The sequence below is a fragment of the Lycorma delicatula genome, chromosome 13 (genome assembly GCF_047948215.1).
Source record: "Lycorma delicatula isolate Av1 chromosome 13, ASM4794821v1, whole genome shotgun sequence".
NCBI classification, from domain to species: domain Eukaryota; kingdom Metazoa; phylum Arthropoda; class Insecta; order Hemiptera; family Fulgoridae; genus Lycorma; species Lycorma delicatula.
The window spans coordinates 50,020,562-50,045,841 of record NC_134467.1 but is presented as its reverse complement, the minus strand read 5'-3'; the positions used below and the strand labels follow the sequence as shown (position 1 = coordinate 50,045,841).

The following is a 25,280-nucleotide window of genomic DNA, read 5'->3' as shown; positions in this document are numbered from 1 at the left end:
TTTTTTTTTTGGCGGCACAAGAATATGACGAGGGTATAGTGAAGCTGGTGTATCGCTACGATAAATGTCTTAATTCGTGTGACGATTATATATAGAAGTAGTGTAAGATAAATAAAAAAAAATATTTATAAAGTTTTCAGAATAAATCTTTTTATAATGAAACGGTCTTTAGTTAGGACATAACCTCTCGTAGAAATGGAAATGAAAATTTTTCTGAAATACTTTAGAAAATATTGTTTAATTTGTTCCTGATGTGATGTTAGGGGCGATGTCTGAACCGGGTATTGAATATGTTTTTCACGATCGGTGTTTATAGACCGATCAAAAAGAAGCTTAAAGGCAGTGTTGTTGCATAACTCGAATAAGTTTTCTTCTATACCTGTGGCACACGCTGTAGTAATGAAAGTATGCCAAAAAATTTAAAAGCTAGTAAGTACGATGAACCCTCATGACGATTCATCGCCGACCTGAAAGCGATAGGGCTTCTCGGTTTCCAGAGCGGCTTTACAAAATATATGTGTTTCTTGTGTTTGCAGGATAGTCAGGCTACAAATAAATGCTACGCTATTAAAGACCGGCCAAAAAGAAATCGGTTTACCCCGGAAAAGGAAAATGTCGATAGTCTCCTTGTCGAAACAGATTGTATTATTTTACCGCCTCTACGCATAAGACTATGCCCGATGAAGAATTTTGTAAAAGCATTAGATAAAAATGGAGATGGCTTTATATATTTAGCCGACGTTTTTTCACGATTAAGTGAAGCCGTATTAAAAGAGGGAATATTCATCTGGCAATTATTTAATTTATTAATTTTGAAAATTAATTTGTGAAAATATATTTGACGGCAAACTGATCCTAAAGAACTAGCTGCACGGAAGATATTCAAAGATGTCGTTAGTGGTTTTCTGCACATTGGAACGTAATAGTAGAACAAAATGTCATACAAAGTGACAGGCGCTACCACCTTGTAGTTTCATTCTTCTGTTACCAACATTCCTAAACTCGATGATCCATGCGCTCTCATTTTCTGTAGGTCACCAATTTATGGAGTTGAGTATATCTGCTTTGTTATACTCGTGCAGTGATTTAACAGAAAAAAGTGAAAACTAGCAGCATTCATCATCATATAAAAGCCATTTTATACCGATGAAACTGTTGATCGATGCGCTGTGAGTAGGTAGACGATAGAATTTTGTGCGTCAAAAATTCTCTGTAAAAAAGATTCAATTTATATTGTTCTGCGATTCCAAATACACGCGTGTGATGACTTATTACCTACAAACCGGGTCAACTGTAAATTCTATGCGATAGTCATTAAAAGAAAAAGGAAATATGTGTGTCGTGTTAGCAGTCCGTAGAGCCAATATTTCTGCAGCACGATAATTCTCAGCTAAGTTATTTTGCAATTTCCAAGACTTGTGAATTTGAAATTTGACCCTGTTCTACCCCTCCATTCTCGCCGGATTTGGCGCCTTGCTTTTTTCCGTTCTTTATGTAATTAAAGAGGGTTATTAAAGGGTATTTGTTTCATCGTGAATGGTGAACTGAAGGACACGATGAGGTTATGAATCGTTCAAATAACACTAGCATTTTTCATTGACAGAATGAGAAAACCGGTTCGCTGTAGGGAGAAATGTGTAGCCGTAAATGGTGACTGTGTTGAAAAATAAAAGCAAGTTTTTACAGCAAATAAAATGTACTTTTATACTTCTTTTCACCTGCAAGTTATGAGCAACTGTGTATCGTTTCAGCCCGCAGTCGTATGCCATCGAGAACTTTCTTTAAGAACTCTTAACTGTTATGTCTCTTAATTAAAGCGTGAATGTTAAAAGCTAAAAAAATGACAAGATTAGATTCCTTTCAATCGCAACCCTACAAGCGTATTTTGAAGTAGATAAGAGTACCAAATACAGTGGTTCTTCGAAGAATGAACAAGACATAAGAAGTATTAATTAATATGAAAAAGAGAACGGCAGCATATTTTGGTCAAATTTTTCTCTTTGATAATTGAAGGGAAAGGTTAAAAAAGGCAAAAGATTCTTGGAAAAGGTTCTCGTGACTTAAAGATCTTCAGTGGTGGTTTAGTGTTTGCTAGTTCAGAATAGGGGGAGGTATCAGACAATTATTGCAACCTCCAGTTAGGATATAGTATCAAAGAAAATTCTTTTTCATTTTTCTTGTTTTTTCATTTATTTATTTATTTAATAGGTTTATTTATTTTCTTATGTATACATTTTCCTCAGTGTCTACTGAAGATGAACAATAGAAATGACCATCAAGTTTTAAATTCCAAGTAACATTTTTCTAAAAAAACGTTATCGAGTTAGATCTTGTTTTCTAGTTTATACAATAAAGATGATTAAAAACTATTAAACTGGTTCTGCCCATTCTTTCTACATGAGAACATTAACTAACCCTTTGTGGGAAGTTGGTGGTATACTATAAGTGATAATAGTCTTCCATAAGACTGATCTAATTTCCTGTCTATTAAATGGCCACCTCCTGTGACACGCATTCATTCTCCCTTCCCTCACCTCCCCCCAAAAAAAAGACTGATCTATTAATTTAACAGTCATTATTTCACCAATATTGAACTGAAATACTCAATTTAAAAAAAGATTATATTTTTATTTTAATTACCCAAAATTAAGATTGTAATTTTGGGTAATTTGCAGTTCCACTGTACATTAAAAAATGTTAAATATGTCTGTGAGTTGTGTAAATTGATGACCAATCTAAAATTTAATCACAAAAATCAATCATCTCGTGTCAGATTAATAGGAAAAGTAGTTAGTAGAATTTTTTTGTATTAGCTTCTTCATATCTAAATCTTTTTTGTATAGCTGCTTGTCAAAACTATGTTAAATATAGGTGTGTCAAAGTGAGCTGATGTTTTAATTTTTTAATAAAATACATTTTTTATTTGATAATTGATAATAGCTGTTTCTTTATTAGAAAGTAGCGATGTGGAAGTTACGTGTGATACAAAACATCTGACAAACGAGGGCCCCGACCTTGGTTGGATGTGTTCAATGTTTTGACAAGATTTTCCAAAACATGTTGAGGTAATTGCCGGGAACTGTCGGCAATGTTGTCAAATTTCTTCTTCTTTGAGGTCCTCAGTTTTTTGTAGTTTATTGACGTACACTTTATCTTTAGGATAATCCCAATGAAAAAAGTCCAACGGTATCAAGTCACATGATCTTGGTAGCCGGTTCTCATCGCTTTGCTGCGAGATAACACAACCGTCAAATTTTTCTTGCAATAAATGCATAGTTTCATTAACAGTGTGGCGTGTTGTATTGTTTTAATGAAACTGCATGTCTTCTACATCTGTATCATTAATTTTAGGCCATAAAAATTTTGAAATCAATTTCATGAAATCGATTGATTCATCCGTTGATGTTAACCGCATCTACGTTTTCATTTTCGAAGAAGTAAGGTTCAATTAACCCCCCGGCCCAAAATTTGCACCAAACTGTGATCTGTTGATGATACGTAGGAAGTTTTTCAATCTTTCTTGGATTTCTGATCTCCAAATTTGACAATTTTGTTTATTGACAAAGCGTTAAGGAAGAAAATGCGCCTCATCGCTAAAGATAATTTTCTTTGAAAACTCATGTTGTTAATTGTTAACATTTTTATGCGTTCAACTGTGTACTTTTCCGTAATTCAACCGCAGTGTTTACTGGTAGCAGCATATAAAAATCTTTACTCTGGCTTTACCGTGAAAAAAATGGCGGCACATTTAAAATATCAGTTTATTTTGGAGTACTTCTTATATAAGCTTTATGCCGTACTGAAAGCAATTCTTTTTCTCTTCAGTGAAAGTATTAGCGATTGATGCTCCTTATACCTTAGTTGTTTACTTAAATCACAAATAAAATTATACTTAATATTTTTTTTCACAAAAAAAATTGTGAATTGAGAATAGAGAATAGATTATCAATCATAAATAAATCAATTGAGACTACTCACCATATGAAAGATTTAGCTGTTATATTTACGAGTAATACGTATATATTTCAATTCAATTTTTTATTGGATTATAATTAACATCTTTAGTTATAATTGAAGATGTACTACTGTTATTTCTAATTATCATTAGAGGTGTGATCAAAATTAGTAAGAATTTTAATTTTTATCAAAAAGAATTTATTCTTCCGTGCTGGTATAGTACCCTTCAAAATAGTCCCACAGAGATACAAACACTTATGCATTTCTTCCGATTCTCATAATATTCATTTGAAGCATTTTTTTGGTACAGCCTTAAATTTATTTCAAATCAATATCCTTTTAATTAATCAGCAGGATCAAGAATAACTTGTAGCATGCTTTATCTGGAGAATACAGAGGCTACAGTATGGTGTTATTTTTGGCTAAATAATCATGAATTACTAGTGAAATATGAGGCGGAGGATTATTATGGCACAAGATCCAAGAATTGCTTGCGTCTACATTTGTGGGTTGTCTTCTTCAGATTGCAACAGCATAAAATTGCTAAATAACACTGATTCTTGACCGGTACAGCCTTACGGTAAGAATTCGTAATGAACGATGTCATTGTAATTGCAAAGAAACAGTAAACATTAACGTTCGATTGAGTGAACTGTTTTCAGGTCTGGTTCTTCAGGAAGCTTTTGTCAGTATGACGGGACCTTTTTTTTTTGATATCACCGTCCCTATATTTTGTCACTTGTTATGACATGTTTGAATATTCTTAATCATCAGTAATGTTACCTAACAATTGTTCTGCGTTGTTGCTTTTGTTGAAAATTCAACAGTTTTAAAAGAGATTTTGCTGCTACTGGTGTATCATACCCGAAAGGTCTGTTAAAATAATTGTTTCGCATGAGCTATCTCTTCAGCATCTTTATAATTCAATGATTATTGATCGCAATGTCTTTTATTTTGTCAATATTTTAATCGATTGTTGATGTATTAGAACAAACTTATACATATCTTCACAGCCTTCTTGAAATCATTTGTACCATTCATAAACGCTTGGTGTCGACATAACATCTTCACCAAAAAATTTCTCTAACATCTCCATTTCATTGCACTTTATTCCATTTTTAACGCAAAATGTAAAATAAATCGGTTCTTGTAATAAAACACAACATAATTATTTGACTGTCAAATTTTAACTGTGCATTTTATATGGTTTAAAATATTGATATACATTATAGCTGGTGCTGTCATCCTGTGAGAAGATGAATTCAGTTGAAAAGACAGCGCTTAGAATTTTAAAAAAATTTTGTTTTTTTTCTTTTATCGTACCCTTGTATTTATTTATTTATTTTTTTTTATAATAGAATATGGTTTTTTAATTATATTAATTTTGTTTTTTGTATTTTGTTTTAGTGCTGCTGGTGGAGAATTACAAAGAATCGTTGATATACATGATGGTTTAGTTGAACAAGAAGTAGTATCAGTTATGAGACAAATATTGGAGGGTTTATTATTTTTACACGATTTAAATATTGCACATCTTGATGTTAAGGTAATTATTTACCTTATTCTTTATAATTTGTACTAGAGTGTAATTGTACTAACTTTATGTTGCGGTCAGAGACCTACCTTTTACCCAGTAGGCAACTCTCTCAGGCATTAGTTTAACTTTTTGTTAAACCCCAGATTGGGAAACAAGAGTTGTTAGGTGGTTACATTAGCAGAAAGGGTTTCTTTTCTATTGAGCACTGATAAAAAAACGGTTGATCTGTCAGCTACTAGAAGGTTTAAAGTAAAACTATCTGCTACTTCTAGTAGCAGAAGGAGGAATAAAGGTTAAGAAAAACTATGAAAAGATAGAAGAGGATGATAAATCTGGCGAAACACTACATATGATTAGAATAGATTTAGGTAGGTAATCATCTTGCACAGAACCCTGTTGCTACCTGTTGAATATTTAAAATTTAATACTATTTGCATTTGGAACCATAACTTTATTGAACATGAATTTAAACTAATTAACATTAAATGACGCAGCATAAAACATTTATTTTTAAAGCAACAACAGTCTTATGCCAAATTATAGTTGAAAAATGGATTTTGTAGTGTAAAGAAAAATTCCAAGCCTAACCGGGATTCAAAATAGAATCTTCTAGGTGAAAGGTAGAGATACTACCACTCCACCTCCATGGAGTCTGCATAATGCGCATTATTATTATTATTATTATTATAGTTATTATACTGTCTTATAATTAAAAATTATATTTATTGTACATAGCAACAGTAGTACTCCATAGTTCATCCAAAAAATCAACCTGTTCATTTAACATTAATTCTTTTTCATATTATAATTGGTTGAGGAAGAGTCTTCTTCATATTTTAATGCAAAAGTAAAATAAGATTTTTTTATATTTCAAAGAAGTTTATTAAATCAAATATCTGCCGTTTTGATCAACCACCTTTTGCTACTTCGTAGGTAAAATCATAATTCTGTGATCGTAGAACTTCTGTGTTTTTCTGGGGGAAAAACTGTAATTTTCATAGGTTATTTGAAGACCTACTTTATACCATTAGGAGAGTTGTGTAGAAACTGAAACAGGGCTATGGAGTGGATGCATTCAAACTTCCAGACCAAGCTCTCGTAATTTTCTATAGATCACCAGAGGAGATATGGGGTCTGGTGTCATGCTGGAAGAACATACCTTTCCTATTGATCAATTCTGGTCTCTATATCCCATTTGCTAAGCATACCGCTCCCAATTGTTGACAATAGAGGTTAGAATTGTTTGATTGAGCGACAGCACCACGTAATGTAGAATTACTTTCTGATCTTACCGCATACAGATAGCACCATTTTTCTATGCATTAAACCTAGTTTTCCCACCATTTTGCAGAACTTCACACCTTGCTATGACCATGATTTTTTCTATATATTATTGCCGTACAAGATCCATTTTACATCATCCATAACGAGCCGTTTCCAAAATTGTTCGATTTCATTCCATTTTAGCATCAATTTGCAGATGGAAATTCAATACATTAAATTTTTCATTGTTACATGAAACCAACCGTCTTTTTTTATATCTGGTCTTCTTCAAACTGTTTAAAACTGTTTTATTGTCAATATTTAGTTCATTACTGATATCATTACTACTATTGTTCCAGTCTTGCTGTATTTTTTTCCATGATTTTATCAAATTATTCAGTCATTTCCCGATCAGAGTGAGGTGCATGATTGACATCATCCCAACCCCGTAGGAAGAAGACATCCACCTTGTGATGTTACTGGTCGCCACCCCACCCCCTCCGTTCCAAGCCCTGAGAGGGTTTACCGGAGGTCGTCTTGAGACCCTCTTAACTGATTACATCTCATAGTCATCAGGCAGGCCTCAGTCAGGATGCCACCAATGTAAATACCTCGGTAGACATTTGCATCAATAAAATACAAATCAAATTTTGCCTTCCGATCTTCACATCCAACTTAACTGGATTCACTCAAACTAACTAACCGAGACCACGGAAGTGCAAACCATCGTTGAGATCAACATTTTCAGATTGAAAATGCTCAAACCAGTTTGTGCTACGCTTACTGATATTGCATTACTCCATAAATCTCAGCAATTTTTGTAGCAGCCTGAGTCGCCACATACTTATAATAAAATTTCAAAACGTATAAAATTTTTAATTTTTTTTCACTCGTTTTCAAGACATAATATATTTAAATAAATGTGCTAACATATTGTAATCTTTCTAAACGTACTGTGTGATATATCATCTTTCAAAAGCATGCAAGCGTTTTGCCAGTTGTGATTAATATTACCAGTTACGTGATTCTTTTTTTTTTCAGTTATGTGATCCTAAAGCCATCTATTAGTTTAATATGAAGAAACATTTTCTCCAACCTCATAATTAATATGATTTAAATAAGGTTACATATGTTTAAGTGACATTTATATCTTTGAAAATGTGTTTTTTAAATCCATAATTTTACCTAAATAAAATTTACTAATTTTAGTTTCAATTTATATTTTATAAATACCCTTCGATTTTTTTAATTTTTATTTTTGGTACATTGTTATGCTGTGAAAACTTTCTGTTGATTTGCTTTATACAATACAGTAAAATGTTATCAAATTTTATTTCAATTTATGGTATACTGATTTATTATTCATTCATTAAGATTATTTTTTTAATTGTTTATTTACGACATTTTGCAAAGTCATGTTTGAATGTTTTTTTTCTTCTGAACTTAATTTTATTTACGATGTTAATTATACTTTTCATTTTATAAAACATAATTAATATATGTTTTTATTACTTTAATGTAATTCATATTTTATTGCCGTATAAATTATCTGCTTGAAAAAATTGTCCTTGAGATGTTTGGAGCCAGTCGAGTGCAAAACGATAACTTAAATATGTTGGATATATTGAAATACGGTTCTTTGACCCACATTGAGCCCATCTTTTGTGAGGGATTAAATTCAGGAATAACATTTTGGCTGTATGACCACCTTTATTTACAAAATTATGTCGCGTACCATGGATAATGGTTAGTCCCCTCGAAATGTTAAGATCGCATCAAAAACAAACATTGTATCAACTAATTGAGGTTTGAACTCTTGAGTAGTAGTGAACCTTTTTTTTAAAGCAGGCTAGAAGATTACACTTTAGGAGTTAGAATCAGCTTTATTCCAACTTATTTGATTTATTTCATCCCAACTTTTCGAATCTTTGTCATTTGCTTCTAAAGACCACATCAGTGCCCCTACATTGTGTGTAAAGTATGTTCAAAGCTTTGTCAAGTCTTTGTGGTTAACTGTGTACAAGTCTGACTCAGATGGTGAGTCGGTCGGAGACAAAATTGTTTACAGATCCGGTCATGCTCAAAGTCTACAACAGGTCACAGACCAGGTTTACCCCCCTCCCTATAAAAATGTGTTGCTGTTGATGGAGCCCGTTGAGAAATAAGAAGAAATGATTTGTATGTCCTCTGGCTGTGGACAGCTGGAAATGTCATTAGGTGAAATGGCTGACAGTGATATTTAGGCGGTAAAAAAATAACTTGTGATTTACCAAAGCGAGCTGTAATGTTCTATACACATCAGGTATGGTAACGAGAAATGTGAATAATCGCATTCATTGGTAGGCTGATAATTGTGGAATCAGGCCTAAGCGAGTGACTCACGATTTGAGAGCTACTTGTAAGGTTAGGTCCAGTGTCATTTATTGTTTTTTTGCCTTATTATTGATTATAAAGAAAAGCTTACATACTGAGATTCAGTGCAATTTTTTTAAAATAAAAACACTGTTTATTTTATGACAATTTATTATTTTTATTCATCATTGCTAAGTCTATGTCGCCCCGTTTTCTTGTGTTTGATCTTGTCTTATCAATTATCGACTCTGTGGGACGATTTTTAACCCGTTAGGTTCATCATACTAGAATGCCGAGACCTGAAGTGCATCCTTGGTAACCGGTAGAGGTCTTTTGACCGACTTAGGATTGACCTGCACTTTCTAATAGCTGAAGAAAAAGTCTTACGGCTGAAACACCAATCTATGAAGTTGAATAAAAAAAAATAAGTCAATAATTTTAACGAAATCATTAAAAAAAGGAATTCCTCCTTACCTATTAATCTCCCCTCCATATGGAAACATAATGTATAACTTTAATACAGTATAATTGTTATACTTATTTTTGCTTTACAATGGCATTTACATTATGTATTCTGTTTTTCTTTTTTAAAATATAGAGTTCACGATTCCCATATGTTTTGTAAAAGTTTTGGATTTATTTATACCGTGTATTTTTATATACAAATGCACGTGTTTATAGTAATGATTACAGGCTTACATACAATTAGAGTTAACTTTTTTTTTATGAGATTAATTGTAGCATTTGAAAAGTGTTGAACCCGACCATTATTGGAACCCAGAACCTTTCTGACAAAAGGCAGAGACTGGAGTAGTAGTGTCTTGTATACACACATAAGTAGGTGTTTATTTTTCTTCTTTATTTGAATTTAAACTCTGTTAATTTTTTATTATCTTTTCTTACTTAGATGCGTTAATATTAATATCACGCATATTAGAAAGAATTTGTTTACAAATATTAAAATAACGTGATCTGATATAAATGTTATTTGATTAGAAATTAGAACAAGTTGTGTAGTAAATTTAATTAATGGTATAAATTTATTTATTTATTTTTTTTTTTTAATTATTTTAATTTCAAAATGACATAAATTTTTTAATTTTTTATGAAAGCCAATCAGGCATTCAATGTGCAGAACAGATATGATTTGTTATCTCCTGTTTTAATTGGCACCAATTTAAAAAATTAAAGGAAAATTGAATTCTGCTTTTTTCAGTTTTATTTTCATTTAAAATTGTACTAGGAATATCTCTATCGCTGGGAAATTTCTCTCCTTAAGGTTGACAAACTTGTGTCGTTCATGACCATGCAAGTAATGCACACACTGTAAGTTGTCACCTTTAGTATTATTGATTACCTGTGAGTTATTGCATTATAAAATGAATAGGAAAATTGATATTGCTGCCGACTGTGAAATAAGTGGAGTCATATGTTTTTTTAAACCATCAAAACATTAAGATGGCTGAAATTCATAGGCAGTTGGTTGCTGTGTATGGTGATAATGTAATGAATGAAAGAAATGTCCAAAATTGGTTATAAAGGTTTGGAAATAACAGAATTAATGTGTACAATGAAAATCTTTGGGGAGGATCTTCGATAATCACAGAGGACTTGTTGAAACGCGTCAATGATGAAATGAGAAAAGATCGTCGCTCAACGATTTCTGACCTGCCACTTCTTTTTCCTGATGTTTCAGGAGCTGTTGTTGATTGCATTTTTCATGACCGTTTAGGCTTCAGAAAGGTCTTGCAGGTCTTAATGGAACGTTACAAAAAAATCTGAGCGGGATCTGCTTTGGAATTTTTGATGCGCTACACAGAAAAAGATGATGAGTTCCTCAATATGATTGTTTCCGGCCATGAAACATGGATTTTGAATTACACACCACAGAGAAGATGCCAGTCAAGTGAATGGCACCATCCTCAATCACCAACCAGACTGACACAGGTCAAGCCGCAGCCATTTGAACACAAATTGATGGCCACAGTCCTTTGGGATCGGTTTGGCATACTGCAGATCAATTTCGTGCCACGTGGAACAACTTTCTTTTTTTCCTGTTTAGCCACCGGTAATTACCGTTCAGATAATACTTCAGAGGATGAATGAGGATGATATGTAATGAGTGTAAATGAAGTGTAGTTTTGTGCGGTCTCAGTTTGACCGTTCCTGAAATGTGTGGTTAATTGAAACCCAACCACCAATGAACACCGGTATCCATGATCTAGTATTCAAATCTGTGAAAAAATAACTGACTACTAGGACTTGAATGCTGGAACTCTCGAATTCCAAATCAGCTGATTTGGGAAGACGCGTTCACCACTAGAACAACCTGGTGGATTAACATGTGGAACAACTATAAATGCAGAAGCCTACTGCAAAACTCTACGTAAGTTACAGTGCACCATTCAAAATTGGCAATGTGGGCGGCTGACCAATGGCATCATCCTTCTGCACAATAATGCAGATCCAACACGTGAATTACTGAGAACATTTGGATGGGAAATTTACGATCACCCGCCATATATTTGGACTTAGCTCTTTCTGATTACCATTTGTTTAGGAAATTAAAAAAATTTTAGAGTGGTAAGCGATTCGCAGGTGACGATGAACTTAAAAAAATGCTGTTAATCAGTGACTAAATGGATTAGCGACAGAAGAATAGGACGAGGGTATATTCAAGCTGGTGTATTGCTATAATAAATGTCTTAATTCATGTGGCGATTATATAGAGAAGTAGTACAAGGTATATGTAGTTTAAGAGAATTGAAAAGTATTTATAAGGTTTACAGAATAATTTTTTTTATAATGAAACTGTCTTTACTTTAGCGATAACCTTTCATATATGACTACTAAAACACCTGTAATAATTTACTCTGTTATTATTATAATTTTTCTCCAACCAGTTCTTCATGTCCACAGACGGTAAATTGATAGTTGCTTTTATTGTTTTCCCCTCATTATTCCATGTATAGATCAAATAAAAAATCTTAAATTCGTATGATACATCTGTTATTTAACTTTTATTTAATAAAAATTAAATATTTCTCAATCTTTTATATATTTTTTTTGTTTTTTTTTACAGCCTCAGAATTTATTACTTACTACAGAATATCCTGTCATGGATATAACATTATGTGATTTTGGTATATCTAGAGTTATACAGGATGGTGTTGAAGTCAGGGAAATTTTGGGTACACCTGATTATGTTGGTAAGTCTACAATTAATTGGTTTTTACTCACAGATTTTTTTCTTTTATGAAAGTATTAATGTTAATTAACTGAACCGGTTATGAGTTACAATGGAAATTGTTTTTATCATTTTCTTTTTCAAATATATGTAATTATGTTGCACCTTTTTTCTTAAACAAAAACTGTGTCATCATTTGGAGTAAACTACAGTACAATACATAATTAGGTAGATTTGATAAGAAAGCTACCTATTGTGTAATGGGTACCATGATTCGACTTCCAGTAGATTTTGACATATCTTCATGTTTCACATCCTCCAGACCCCAAAACCACAGTCAGTTCAAAGTTTATATATATATATATTTCACTTTCTTGTGGACACGATAATTGCCGTAATATTACACCAATCAATTTCAAATTGGTACATAAAATATAACGACCCAAAATCTCAGTCGAGTTTGTTAATGGGCAAAATCGAACGATGGGGGTGGAAATGGGGGGACTTTTTCGAAAAACAAAACATCGCTATAACTTTCTTATTAAGTAAAATATCAAATTTGTTTAAATGTTCCTACTATTCTTTGGATAAGGATCTAAAACTTATCTAAGTTAAGATTTTTGATATGACCAACCATTGGCCATTGGAGTGGAAAAAATGGGGTTTTGAAGTCAAAAAAAATCATACGTGCCTTAATAGGCACAGTATTGAATCGGTTTAAAATGGTAGTTAGTCCTCTAAACATTACATAAAACTTTTGTCTGAAACAGTTTTTGATATGAGCAACCCTTACAGCAAGGGATGACCAAAATGTTCCTGGAATTATAAGAAGATGAGGCTTATCGTATGCTAAACATGTGAAACTTTTTTTCACATGCTACCATTGTCGTATTGAGTAAATTTGAAGTTTTTTCTTAACTTTAAGGTGGAAATCTTTTTTATCCCCTACTTAGCACCAGTGAAATCTACCTTCACTTTCCGGCATGCCGAAAGGGATTTTTTTTATATTAGTCATGTTTTTTTATGTTTCTTGGTAAACATTATTATTGTTATACATGCAGTGAACATCCTCATAATCGATTCACCTGTGATGAGAAAGTGTCCTATCGTATCCTGCGATCAGATACTGTAAATGGACACTATGGGTTGGGTTCTTCATCTTAAAATTTTTCTCAGAAATTACATAATTCTTTATTTACATATTCACTTACTTCAATGTTCCACTGAATTTAACTTCTGAAGTAGTACTCTTTTGAGAATGAATCCCTCAGTAGCCAGAGGGGAAAAAGTCAGAAAGTCATTAGGTCTAAATGTAAGATGACTATATAAATAGTTTTTAAATAATTTCTGGAAAATCTTGTGTTTTCTTTATCAGGCTGAGAACTTCCCAAATGACTGGTGTGTGTGCGTGTGTATATATGTATATATATATATGTACATAGTGTTTCTAAAATGGTGGGCTGGCTATACTTATTCAGTTTCTACTTGTAAAACTAAACAAAAAAAAAAAAAAAAAAATTGCTATTTCTCCTTCGTTCTTCCCCTACCCACCATTTTGTTATTTTTATATAAAAATTTATATCTCAAGTTTGGATAGAGGCATCACATTAATATTTTGTTAGCAACTTTGTAATAAAGTTTTCAAATTAGCAAAAAATCAGGACTAAAATACCTTAGATTACAAAATAGCAGTCATGTTTATTTTTTAATCTGTTATATTTCCATAAATATAAGTTTTATCAAAATGTTTGTTTTTCTAAAATATTAAACCTTTTATTTTGAAAAAAATGACATTTTATTTTTTTAAATCGGTTAAAAAATAGCCGAGTTATGGCAGAAAATTGATATTGTAATTTTGTATCTGCTTTCATGTCCTCCACTTTACATTGAATTCGATTAAATATTAATTGATTTTATTTATTGTTAATTCTAATATTGTGAATTAGTATCAAATTAAGTAATAATTTTTCGCAATAATAGACCTAATAATTAAAAAGATTAAACTACCTGTGAAATCTTATGTTAATTGTTGTAGAACATTAGGTATATATTTTTTTTAAAATAAACAGTTAACATTTGTTAAAAGTTGTAAGAGATGTTCAAAGTATCCACCATTAGAGATTACACAAGAATGTGGAAGATTTTCGGCAAATGAGCACGATAATTTTCTCCATTTAAATGATTTGGTAGAATGACAAATCCCAAAAAACAGTCATTAATACCTGCCCGTATGTTCAGGAAAAATCTTTGTTGGCTACTTTGGAAGTTACCATGAGGATTCTTGTCGCTCCAGAAACGCTGGTTGTGATAATTTTCAACACCATTCCTGTTGAAAGAAGCTTCATTTTTACATTGTTAACATGATCAGCAGTAATAGTTGCTGTGTAGAATTATTCAAAAGTAAAAATTAATATCAATTTTATTATTATGTAATGTTAAATTTCATTGTGAGAAAAGTATTATTTAATTTAATACTAATTTACAATATTATAATTAAAAATAAATAAAAACAATTAATATTTAATCGAATTGAACATAAAGTGGAGGACATGAAAACACACAAAATTACAACACCAATTTTCTTCCATACCTGGCTATTTTTTAACCGATTTAAAAATATAAAATGTCATTTAAGTCGTGATTTTTTGCTAATTTTAAAACTTTATTACAAAGACGCTTATGAAATATTAATGTGATTCTTCTATCTGAACTTGAGATATAAATTTTTATATAAAAATCATAAAATGGCGAACAGGGGAAGAACAAAGGAGATATAGCCATTTTTCCTAAGGATATTTTTTGTTTAGTTTTACTAGAAGAATCCGAAAAAGTATAAACAGCCCACTATTTTAGAAACAATCTGTATACAGGTGTCCCACAAAAAAATGGAGAAACTTTCAGAGTATGTTCTAGTTGTGAAAATAATTAAAAAAGTTCATATAAACAATTGGAAATGCTTTGTTTTCTACTTACGGTTAGCGAAAGATTTATCCCAGATTTCAGCTCTTCTAATAAAAAGAAGCCCTATTGTACATTTTTGGGACCCAAATTAAGCAATCAGTTTGGCGGTTTCTTATTTGATTTGAGCTGGGAAATAGGATAAAACAGGTCCCAGAAATGTAACCGAATTAGTTTTTAAGGTATCTGATGTAAAACACAAAATTCAGTGTCAAAAAACAAGTTTTTTTTTAGGTTTGTAGTACAGTAGCATTGTTAAATGACTAATAAATGCGGAAGATTTAGTTACAAAAATTTGTAAAGAATTTAATTCTGATAAAATTAATTAATGTAGTGGCGTTAAGTCAGGTGGTCGTGGAGGCCGATCGATCGGTTCACCATGTCCAATCCAGTTTAAGAAATTAGCATTAAAATGATTTCTAGCTACTAAAGAAAAATGTGACATTGCACCATCATGCTGGAAAATCATTTGCGATCTATTTTGTAAAGGTACATCCTCCAAAAGAGCCGAAAAATTATTTTTCAAGGGAAGAACATATGCGTCTACTGTAAGGTTTTCATTGAAAAAAACTGTCTCAGAATTTTATCATAAATAATGCTACACTACAAACAATGTAAAATCTATGTTAGAAACTAGTTTTTTTATTTTCAGTAATTAGCGTTTTGGTTTTAAAAAGAATTTTTATTTGGTACAGAAAGAATAATATAATTTTCTGTCTATTTTTCGTATGTTTTGCTTTAATGAAAAAATATTTTTAAAAGTTTTTATTTACTTTTTATTGGCTGTATTTACGTTAATTGTCTCTTGCCAAAAGAGTTAAATATTCTAAATTTATGAACAAACCTCTTGGTTTATAGCACTTTCAGAGCTTTAACTCCATCATCAGCAGACCAATTTTTATAAAATACACGTAATTATAGATAAAATATACAATTAAAATTATAGTTTTTTTCTCCTTATATTATAAAATGGTAAGAAAAGGCTGAAAACATGAAAATTGCAATAACTGAACACGTAATTGATATAGTGGAACTGGCAATAGCTTAAAACACTCCCACCAAATGAGGTCTCATCCAAAGGTTTTCCTCAAGATACGAGCGAATATTGGTTCACTGATTTTGAGAAAAATGCTCAAATGCTAGCTCCAAAGCAGCCAGGGTCACTGCCCCTAGTTTTCTTTAAAAGCATTTGGTAAATTGATAGATCTGATATAACAGTTGAATAATTTTGTACTCTTAGCGATTGAATACTTTTCATTATCTAACAAGGTGGATGTAGGAAACACAAAACATGACAATGGTATACATTCTAATGATTTAAAAATTTTAACTATGTGTTTTAAAAAAATGATTATATTATATTTTAGCCTCAGATTCTATTTATAATTATGTTTATTTTATAAAAATTGGTCTGCTGATTATGGAATTAATGGTCTGAAAGTGCTACAGACAGGTAGTTTAGTGTTCTTCTCTTTTATTGAACTGTATCTGGTGGATTTAAATGTGTATTTGTTAATAATAATAATATATACGAGGTGCGACAATAAAGTAATGAGACTGATATGAAAAAAAATGTTGCTTACTGTTTTAGTCATGTTTAGTGTTGTCTCCTTCAAAGTAGTTCCCTCTGATTGCACACACTTATTCCAGCGCTTCTGCCATTGATGGTAACATTTCTGGAACTCATCTTCTGTAATATCCTCCAAGACCCTAGTCACAGCTTTTTGGACATCTTGTGTTGTTTGAAAGTGGTGTCCCTTGACCGCCATTTTGACTCTTGGAAATAGAAGAAAGTCGCACAGAGCGATATCTGGTGAATAAGGTGGCTGTGGTAGTACTGAAATTTGTTTTCAGGTTAAAAATTGCTGTACTGACAGAGCAGTATGGGATGGTGCATTATCGTGATGCAGAATCCAATTATCAGCAATGTTGGCATGGACACAAAGAACTCATTTACGAAGTCTTTCTAAAATTTCTTTGTAGAAATATCGGTTAACTGTTTGTCCAGGAGGCACCCACTCTTTATGAACAGTTCCCTTGGAATCGAAGAAGCACAAAGCGTGCATTTCACTTTTGACTTGCAAGCATGCAAGCTTTTTTTGGTCTGGGTGATCCCTTTGAGCACCATTGCTAACTTTGGCGTTTTGTCTCTGGATCGTATTGAAAAAACCAACCTTCATCACCAGTGATAACACGGCTCAACAAATCTGGATTGATTTCCGTTTGCTCTAACAGATCAGCTGCCACATTTTTCCGTGTTTCTCGCTGTTGTTGTGTGAGATTTTTGGGAACCATTTTTGCACAAATCTTTCTCATACCAAGATCTTCAGATAATATTAGACGAACTGTTTCTCGATCGATGTTGAGTTCTTCTGCAATCATTTTCACGGATAATCTTCGATCAGATCGTACGATTTCACGCACCCTGGTCAAGTTGACATCTGTCCGTGAGGTTGATGGTCGTCCACTGCGGTCTTCATCTTCAACATTCGTTCTGCCTTCACTAAAAATTTTATGCCACCGAAAAACTTGAGCTCTTGACATAACCTCCTCTCCAAAAGCCTTCTGAAGCTTACCGTAAGTTGTCGTCGCATTTTCACCCAATTTAACGCAAAAATAAATGGCATACCGTTGCGCAATATTTTGCGGTTTCATTTCTGTGATGAGAGACACAAGCACCTGTTCACTTATTACAGCACAACTCATGACTGAGCAGTTGCATCAATGTGCTGCTTGGACTAGAAGTAGCTTATAGACCAAGGTCAAAGATGGTGTGCCTATGCAAGCTGCAGGGTTGCCACATCTTGCAAAGAAAAATCAGTCTCATTACTTTATTGTCGCACCTCGTGTCTGTGTGTATATATATATATATATATATATATATATATATATATATATATATACATATAAAAATCATACCTATAAAAATTCCAAATGAAAAGCAGAGACAATACACATTCACTACAATAGTTTGCAAAGTGAATTGTGCTGTTTGCTATGTCTTGAATGACTGATCTTTACTTAATTTCATATTTTATCGGTGTTTCATTTTGCAGTTTTCTTTACCATTATTAATTAATGTTTCCTTCTTCAACCATTTTAACATACTTTCTTGTAATTTTATATCACAACATATATGTGTTGGAGTGATGCAGTATGTAGTGTGTGGGAGTTACTGTTTGAGGTTGATAGAACAAGGCCTAGTCAAACTTGTTAAATTTTTATATTAATGATCGCTTGATACTGTTCATCCACAATTTTGTTGTTTGATTTTAATTCAATTTATAATATAACTTATCTTGGCATGAATGTAACAAGCTATCTTCATTTCACAAATAAGTGTGACACAGCTATGTTTGGGCCTCAAATTACTAGTTATCTGGAGTGACGTTTATTTTGACTAAAAAAGCAAAAAATAACCGTTTGCATTAGAAACGATTGCATTAGTTTTTTTTTTTTTTTTTAATTTTAGAGCTAGAGGAGTATTTTTCTCTTAATTCTGTATTTTTTACCAAAATCATTTTGAATTGATATCTATTTTGCTTCTTGGTATTTACTGCGGTTTTATTTATCACAGCTAATTTGTAATAGATTAATATTTTTCTTCCCCGATCACTAAAATACATTTTTGCTTATAATTTTGATTAAAAAAAAAACCCGACAACACACATTGTAGGACTTTCCCATCTTGCGGCTTTTTTCTAATGTTTGACTTACACACACAATTTAAAATATTTATAATTTTATTTAAATATATAATTTATTAATATTTTTTGTTTATTTATTTCATTGATTCTAACTAAAGCACACGTGCGCACTGTATTTCATTCGTGCGAGTGTGGCGGTATTAGCGGCCACTTTAAATACTTTTTTACACTTTAAATATTATTCATTTGTTTAATTGTACTGGTCAGCTGTATGTCAGTGCTACACTAGCGCTCCTTGTGGTGAAAAGGATACTAATGATGCAGTATATCTGCTTAACCACTAGTTTATTTAGAGCATTTTTTGGGATAGGAGGGCAATTTAAAAAAAAAATTTGCAAATATTATTATTGTTTTAATTGTTAACTTATGTACCTAAGAAAAAGTAAGACATTATTAATTAGACAAAATCTCAAGATACTGAGGGTGACCTTGCTCTACAGCCTCATCCCCTTGACCTTTTAAGTTGAAAATTTAACGGCATCAGTGCTCAAAGTGATTTAGTGTCGACACCGAACACACACCTACATATGAACATCCAGAAAATTTCCATCTGGTTTTTGGGTTCCTTAGGTGTCAAAACATAAAGTTCTGGTGAAAACCGCAAATGCTCAAATTGAACCGATTACAATACTTTCCTTTCTAGCGCTATGGGAAAGTAAAAAAGGACTTTTGTCATTAAAAGTTAATCGCTTGTATAAATGAGATAAATTTTTAATGAAATTTAATTTTTTATAAAAACTGCAAAATCTTGGTGAAATGGAGTAGAAATATTTTTTCAGAGAAAATATTAACTGCATCAGTTTCTATTTTTATTTTAAAATGATACACTTTCCTTTATTTCTAACAGAAATGGCCTCATAACATTTTTTATCTTAATTTGAGAATGAAAATAGAGTTCATTTGTATCTGTTTTATATCTTTATTTAAGTTTTCATAGAAATTAGTTTTTTATTTTATTTTATTCTTAAATTTTTTTCCTATTTACATCTTTAATATTTTTCTGTGTATTTTTGTTACAGCTCCAGAGATTCTAAGTTATGAACCGATTTCATTAGCGACCGATATATGGTCGGTTGGCGTATTAGCTTATGTATTACTCAGCGGTTATTCACCGTTTGCTGGTGATAATAAACAAGAGACATTTTGTAATATATCACAGTGTAATTTATCATTTCCTGATGAACTATTTAATGATGTTTCCGACACTGCCAAACATTTTATTCAGTCTACATTACGCACAGATCCTGGGTAATTATCTTTATTTGGTGTTTTTTTTATTAAATTTTTAAATTTATGTTTTGTTATATTGTTTTCCTCTATGCTTATCCTTTCAGCATCCACATTTTTTCATTTTATTTCCGCAAGAAATAGGATAGATTTCTGTTTTTGTAAGTTATTAGACAAATTTATGTTTTCAGAATAAAATTCAAATTCAAATTGCTTAGCCAGTTTACTAGATTTTTCTTTTTATTATTTTTTATAGTAAGTTTTATTTAGTATTGCTTATAACTAGAATGAAGTAACTTCTATAAAGGTGTTGAAAGGAGTAAAAAAAAAAACTGATGACACAGTTGGACTTTCCCTTCATGCGGCTAAATTTTTTCATTTATTATATTCGATCGGACGATTTAGTTAGAGACCCAGCCAAATCTAATTACTTCTTTACACTTATTTTTTTATCATTTATTTAATTCCACTGCCCACCTTTGACATCACAACACAGCAGATGACTACAGCAGCGCTTTTTGGGGTGGGGATGCAATTTTGAAAATATTGTTATTTTTTAATTGTCAACAAATGTGCGGAACAACAATAGTGAGGTTCGGTGGGAAGAGGAAGGCGACTTTTGGTCGGGTGACTTTAGAGTAATTAACTCAGCGTCAAATAATGGGCAGGCAGGAGTAGGTTTCGTGATGAACAAGAAAATAGGGAGGAGAGTGGAGTATTTCAAGACGCATAGCGATAGAGTCATTGTAATAAGGATAAATTCAAAACCTAAACCGACAACGATTGTTAACGTCTATATGCCTACAAGCGCCCATGATGATGATGAGGTAGAATGTGTATACGAAGAGATTGATGAAGCAATTAAACACGTAAAAGGAGATGAAAATTTAATAATAGTTGGAGATTGGAATGCAAGCATTGGAAAAGGCAAGGAAGGAAATATAGTGGGTGAATACGGGCTGGGCAAAAGGAATGAAAGAGGGGACCGACTTATAGAGTTTTGCACGAAATATAATTTAGTAATTGCCAACACCCAATTTAAAAATCATAATAGAAGAATATACACTTGGAAAAAGCCAGGCGATACTGGAAGGTATCAGATAGATTATATCATGGTTAAGCAAAGATTTAGAAATCAACTCGTTGACTGCAAAACTTACCCTGGAGCAGACATTGATAGCGACCATAATTTGGTGATAATGAAATGTAGATTGGGGTTTAAAAACCTGAAGAAAAGGTGTCAGATGAATCGGTGGAATTTAGAGAAGCTTGAGGAAGAGGAGGTAAAGAAGATTTTTGAGGAGGACATCGCTAGAGGTCTGAGTAAAAAAGATAAGATAGAAAATGTAGAAGAAGAATGGGAGAATGTTAAAAAGGAAATTCTTAAATCAGCAGAAGCGAACTTAGGCGGAATAAAGAGAACTGGTAGAAAACCTTGGGTTTCAGACGATATATTGCAGCTGATGGATGAACGTAGAAAATATAAGAATGCTAGTGATGAAGAAAGTAAAAGGAACTATCGGCAATTAAGAAATGCTATAAACAGGAAGTGCAAACTGGCGAAAGAAGAGTGGATTAAAGAAAAGTGTTCAGAAGTGGAAAGAGAAATGAACATTGGTAAAATAGACGGAGCATACAGGAAAGTTAAGGAAAATTTTGGGGTACATAAATTAAAATCTAATAATGTGTTAAACAAAGATGGTACACCTATATATAATACGAAAGGTAAAGTCGATAGATGGGTGGAATATATTGAAGAGTTATACGGAGGAAATGAATTAGAAAATGGTTTTATAGAGGAAGAAGAGGAAGTTGAGGAGGATGAAATGGGAGAAACAATACTGAGATCTGAATTTAAGAGAGCATTAAAAGATTTAAATGGCAGGAAGGCTCCTGGAATAGACGGAATACCTGTAGAATTACTGTGCAGTGCAGGGGAGGAGGCGATTGATAGATTATACAAACTGGTGTGTAATATTTATGAAAAAGGGGAATTTCCGTCAGATTTCAAAAAAAGTGTTATAGTAATGATACCAAAGAAATCAGGAGCAGATAAATGTGAAGAATACAGAACAATTAGTTTAACTAGTCATGCATCAAAAATCTTAACTAGAATTCTATACAGAAGAATTGAGAGGACAGTGGAGGAAGTGTTAGGAGAAGACCAATTTGGTTTCAGGAAAAGTATAGGGACACGGGAAGCAATTTTAGGCCTCAGATTAATAGTAGAAGGAAGATTAAAGAAAAACAAACCAACATACTTGGCGTTTATAGACCTAGAAAAGGCATTCGATAACGTAGACTGGAATAAAATGTTCAGCATTTTAAAAAAATTAGGGTTCAAATACAGAGATAGAAGAACAATTGCTAACATGTACAGGAACCAAACAGCAACAGTAGCAATTGAAGAACATAAGAAAGAAGCCATAATAAGAAAGGGAGTCCGACAAGGATGTTCTCTATCTCCGTTACTTTTTAATCTTTACATGGAACTAGCAGTTAATGATGTTAATGAACAATTTAGATTCGGAGTAACAGTACAAGGTGAAAAGATAAAGATGCTACGATTTGCTGATGATATAGTAATTCTAGCCGAGAATAAAAAGGATTTAGAAGAAACAATGAACGGCATAGATGAAGTCCTACGCAAGAACTATCGCATGAAAATAAACAAGAACAAAACAAAAGTAATGAAATGTAGTAGAAATAACAAAGATGGACCACTGAATGTGAAAATAGGAGGAGAAAAGATTATGGAGGTAGAAGAATTTTGTTATTTGGGAAGTAGAATTACTAAAGATGGACGAAGCAGGAGCGATATAAAATGCCGAATAGCACAAGCTAAACGAGCCTTCAGTAAGAAATATAAGTTGTTTACATCAAAAATTAATTTAAATGTCAGGAAAAGATTTTTGAAAGTGTATGTTTGGAGTGTCGCTTTATATGGAAGTGAAACTTGGACAATCGGAGTATCTGAGAAGAAAAGGTTAGAAGCTTTTGAAATGTGGTGCTATAGGAGAATGTTAAAAATCAGATGGGTGGATAAAGTGACAAATGAGGAGGTATTGCGGCAAATAGATGAAGAAAGAAGCATTTGGAAAAATATAGTTAAAAGAAGAGACAGACTTATAGGCCACATACTAACGCATCCTGGAATAGTCGCTTTAATTTTGGAAGGACAGGTAGAAGGGAAAAATTGTGTAGGCAGGCCACGTTTGGAATATGTAAAACAAATTGTTAGGGATGTAGGATGTAGAGGGTATACTGAAATGAAACGACTAGCACTAGATAGGGAATCTTGGAGAGCTGCATCAAACCAGTCAAGTGACTGAAGACAAAAAAAAAAAAAAAAAAAAAAAAAAGCGTACCCGATCGTTCATGTCACTAGTTATCCTTGACAAAAATGTTTTATCGTCATCATTTAGATGATTCAAATGTTCCTATCAAATCGCTATACGATTGTCTTCCTGCTCTTGTGTCAAGAGTTTCAAAATGAACTTGATGTTAACACGATGCATTCCTAATTTTTCTGCTTATATTTTGTGACATGTATCCATTGGATACTCTCCTAAATCATACTCTGTTAAATAATTTTGTCTCATAAAATCATTCACTTGGCCTACGTGAAACATGCTCATTAATGTTGATGGCATTTTTGGACGTGAGCATTACCTTCAGAAGATTCTTAACCGCTTTCAAAATGCCTGAACCACGTATAACATTTTGTGCAGCTCAAAGAATCCTTGTAAGTGTCTTGAATCAGTTTCTGTGTTTTGGTAAAAATTTTATAGTTTGTAAAAAAATTCTGTAATTTCACTTGTAATTCTTTAATTCTTGCAATTTTAACTCTGTTCATGAAAGGCACTCATAGCAATAATAGTTGAAGGCACCAAACAGTACCTTCCTATACTTGTATTCAGTTTGCTTATAAAGCGAAGAATAAACAGACGTTATCTTTGTGTGAGTGATTTCATCATGATTCTGCTGAGTCATGTCCCTTGCATCAGTACCGATTCAGAATGTGGCCAAATCTAAATACATTATAATCATTACTCATACATATATAATCATCTTATAATTAATTTGTCATATATTAGTCGACGTAATCAAAAGTTTATATAATATTATGTCTTCTCAGTTCTATTAAAATCTTTTCATATGATCACTCTTTTGTTCTTGTATTCAATTTTTGTGTTTCTGTTACTTATTTACTCTTGTTATTTAAAGATAAAATAATGCAGTTTTTTTAAGTTTACTGGAACATGAGTGTAGTGTATTCCTAGATTTGTCTCTGTACATCTTGAGTTATACCATTAGTTTGCCACCATGTCTGATACTGATTCAACTGATATTAGTGCATGATTACTGATATCCCCTTCAAAAAAAGCCCATAAGTCACGCAGAAAACCAAATCATTTTAAACGCTTACAAAAGCAAATTACAGAGTAATCCAATAGCGTTGATTTTGTATGTCGTTAATAAGCCACTAACATAAGCCACGTTAAAGTTGTGCTGCTTCCATGTACAATGTGATGCGAGTATGAATCTATTAATGAATTATAGTTTCCCAAAAAAACTAAACCCCTGTGGATGAATTAAGAAAAAGTTGATGATTTTGATAAAAACACGATTCATAAAAAATACAAGAATTTTGTTTATTGAGAAATGTTTTATGATGTGTTACTTACTCTGGAATATAATTTGGTTATTGTCTTAGACAACACCCCATATCATCTGTGTAAAAATAAAATAATTCCAGCCCTGTCTTGATAAAAGAATGATGTCAAAATATGACTTAGTTCAAAAAGAGTGATTTTTGAAGAGGATGAACTTAAAGTCCAATTATTGCAAACGGTTTCACGTATTAAAAGTAAATTTAATGCGTATAAAATCGATGAGTTAACAAGATCCATTGGCAAAACTGTGCTTTGATTACCTCTCCCTATCATTGTGTGCTTAACCCTGTTGAGTTAATTTGGGTACAAATCAAAAGTAACGTAGCGTCAGAAAATGCTGCTTTTAAAATATCTGATGTTACAAATTTTTGCTTAAAAGCCATAGATAAAATAGGCCATCAGGAATGGAAAAACCG

At 32.3% G+C, this 25,280-nt stretch overlaps 1 protein-coding gene across 1 annotated transcript in view; it reads left to right on the top strand.

Annotated features, from left to right (window-relative positions):
* Positions 1–25,280, top strand: part of LOC142334091 (serine/threonine-protein kinase 17A-like) — a 143,705-nt gene that overhangs the window by 103,909 nt on the left and 14,516 nt on the right. The window contains exons 3-5 of the mRNA XM_075381776.1: positions 5,365–5,503; positions 12,192–12,318; positions 19,981–20,209. Coding sequence (XP_075237891.1) covers positions 5,365–5,503; positions 12,192–12,318; positions 19,981–20,209 — 495 coding nt within the window. The remainder of the gene's footprint in view (positions 1–5,364; positions 5,504–12,191; positions 12,319–19,980; positions 20,210–25,280) is intronic.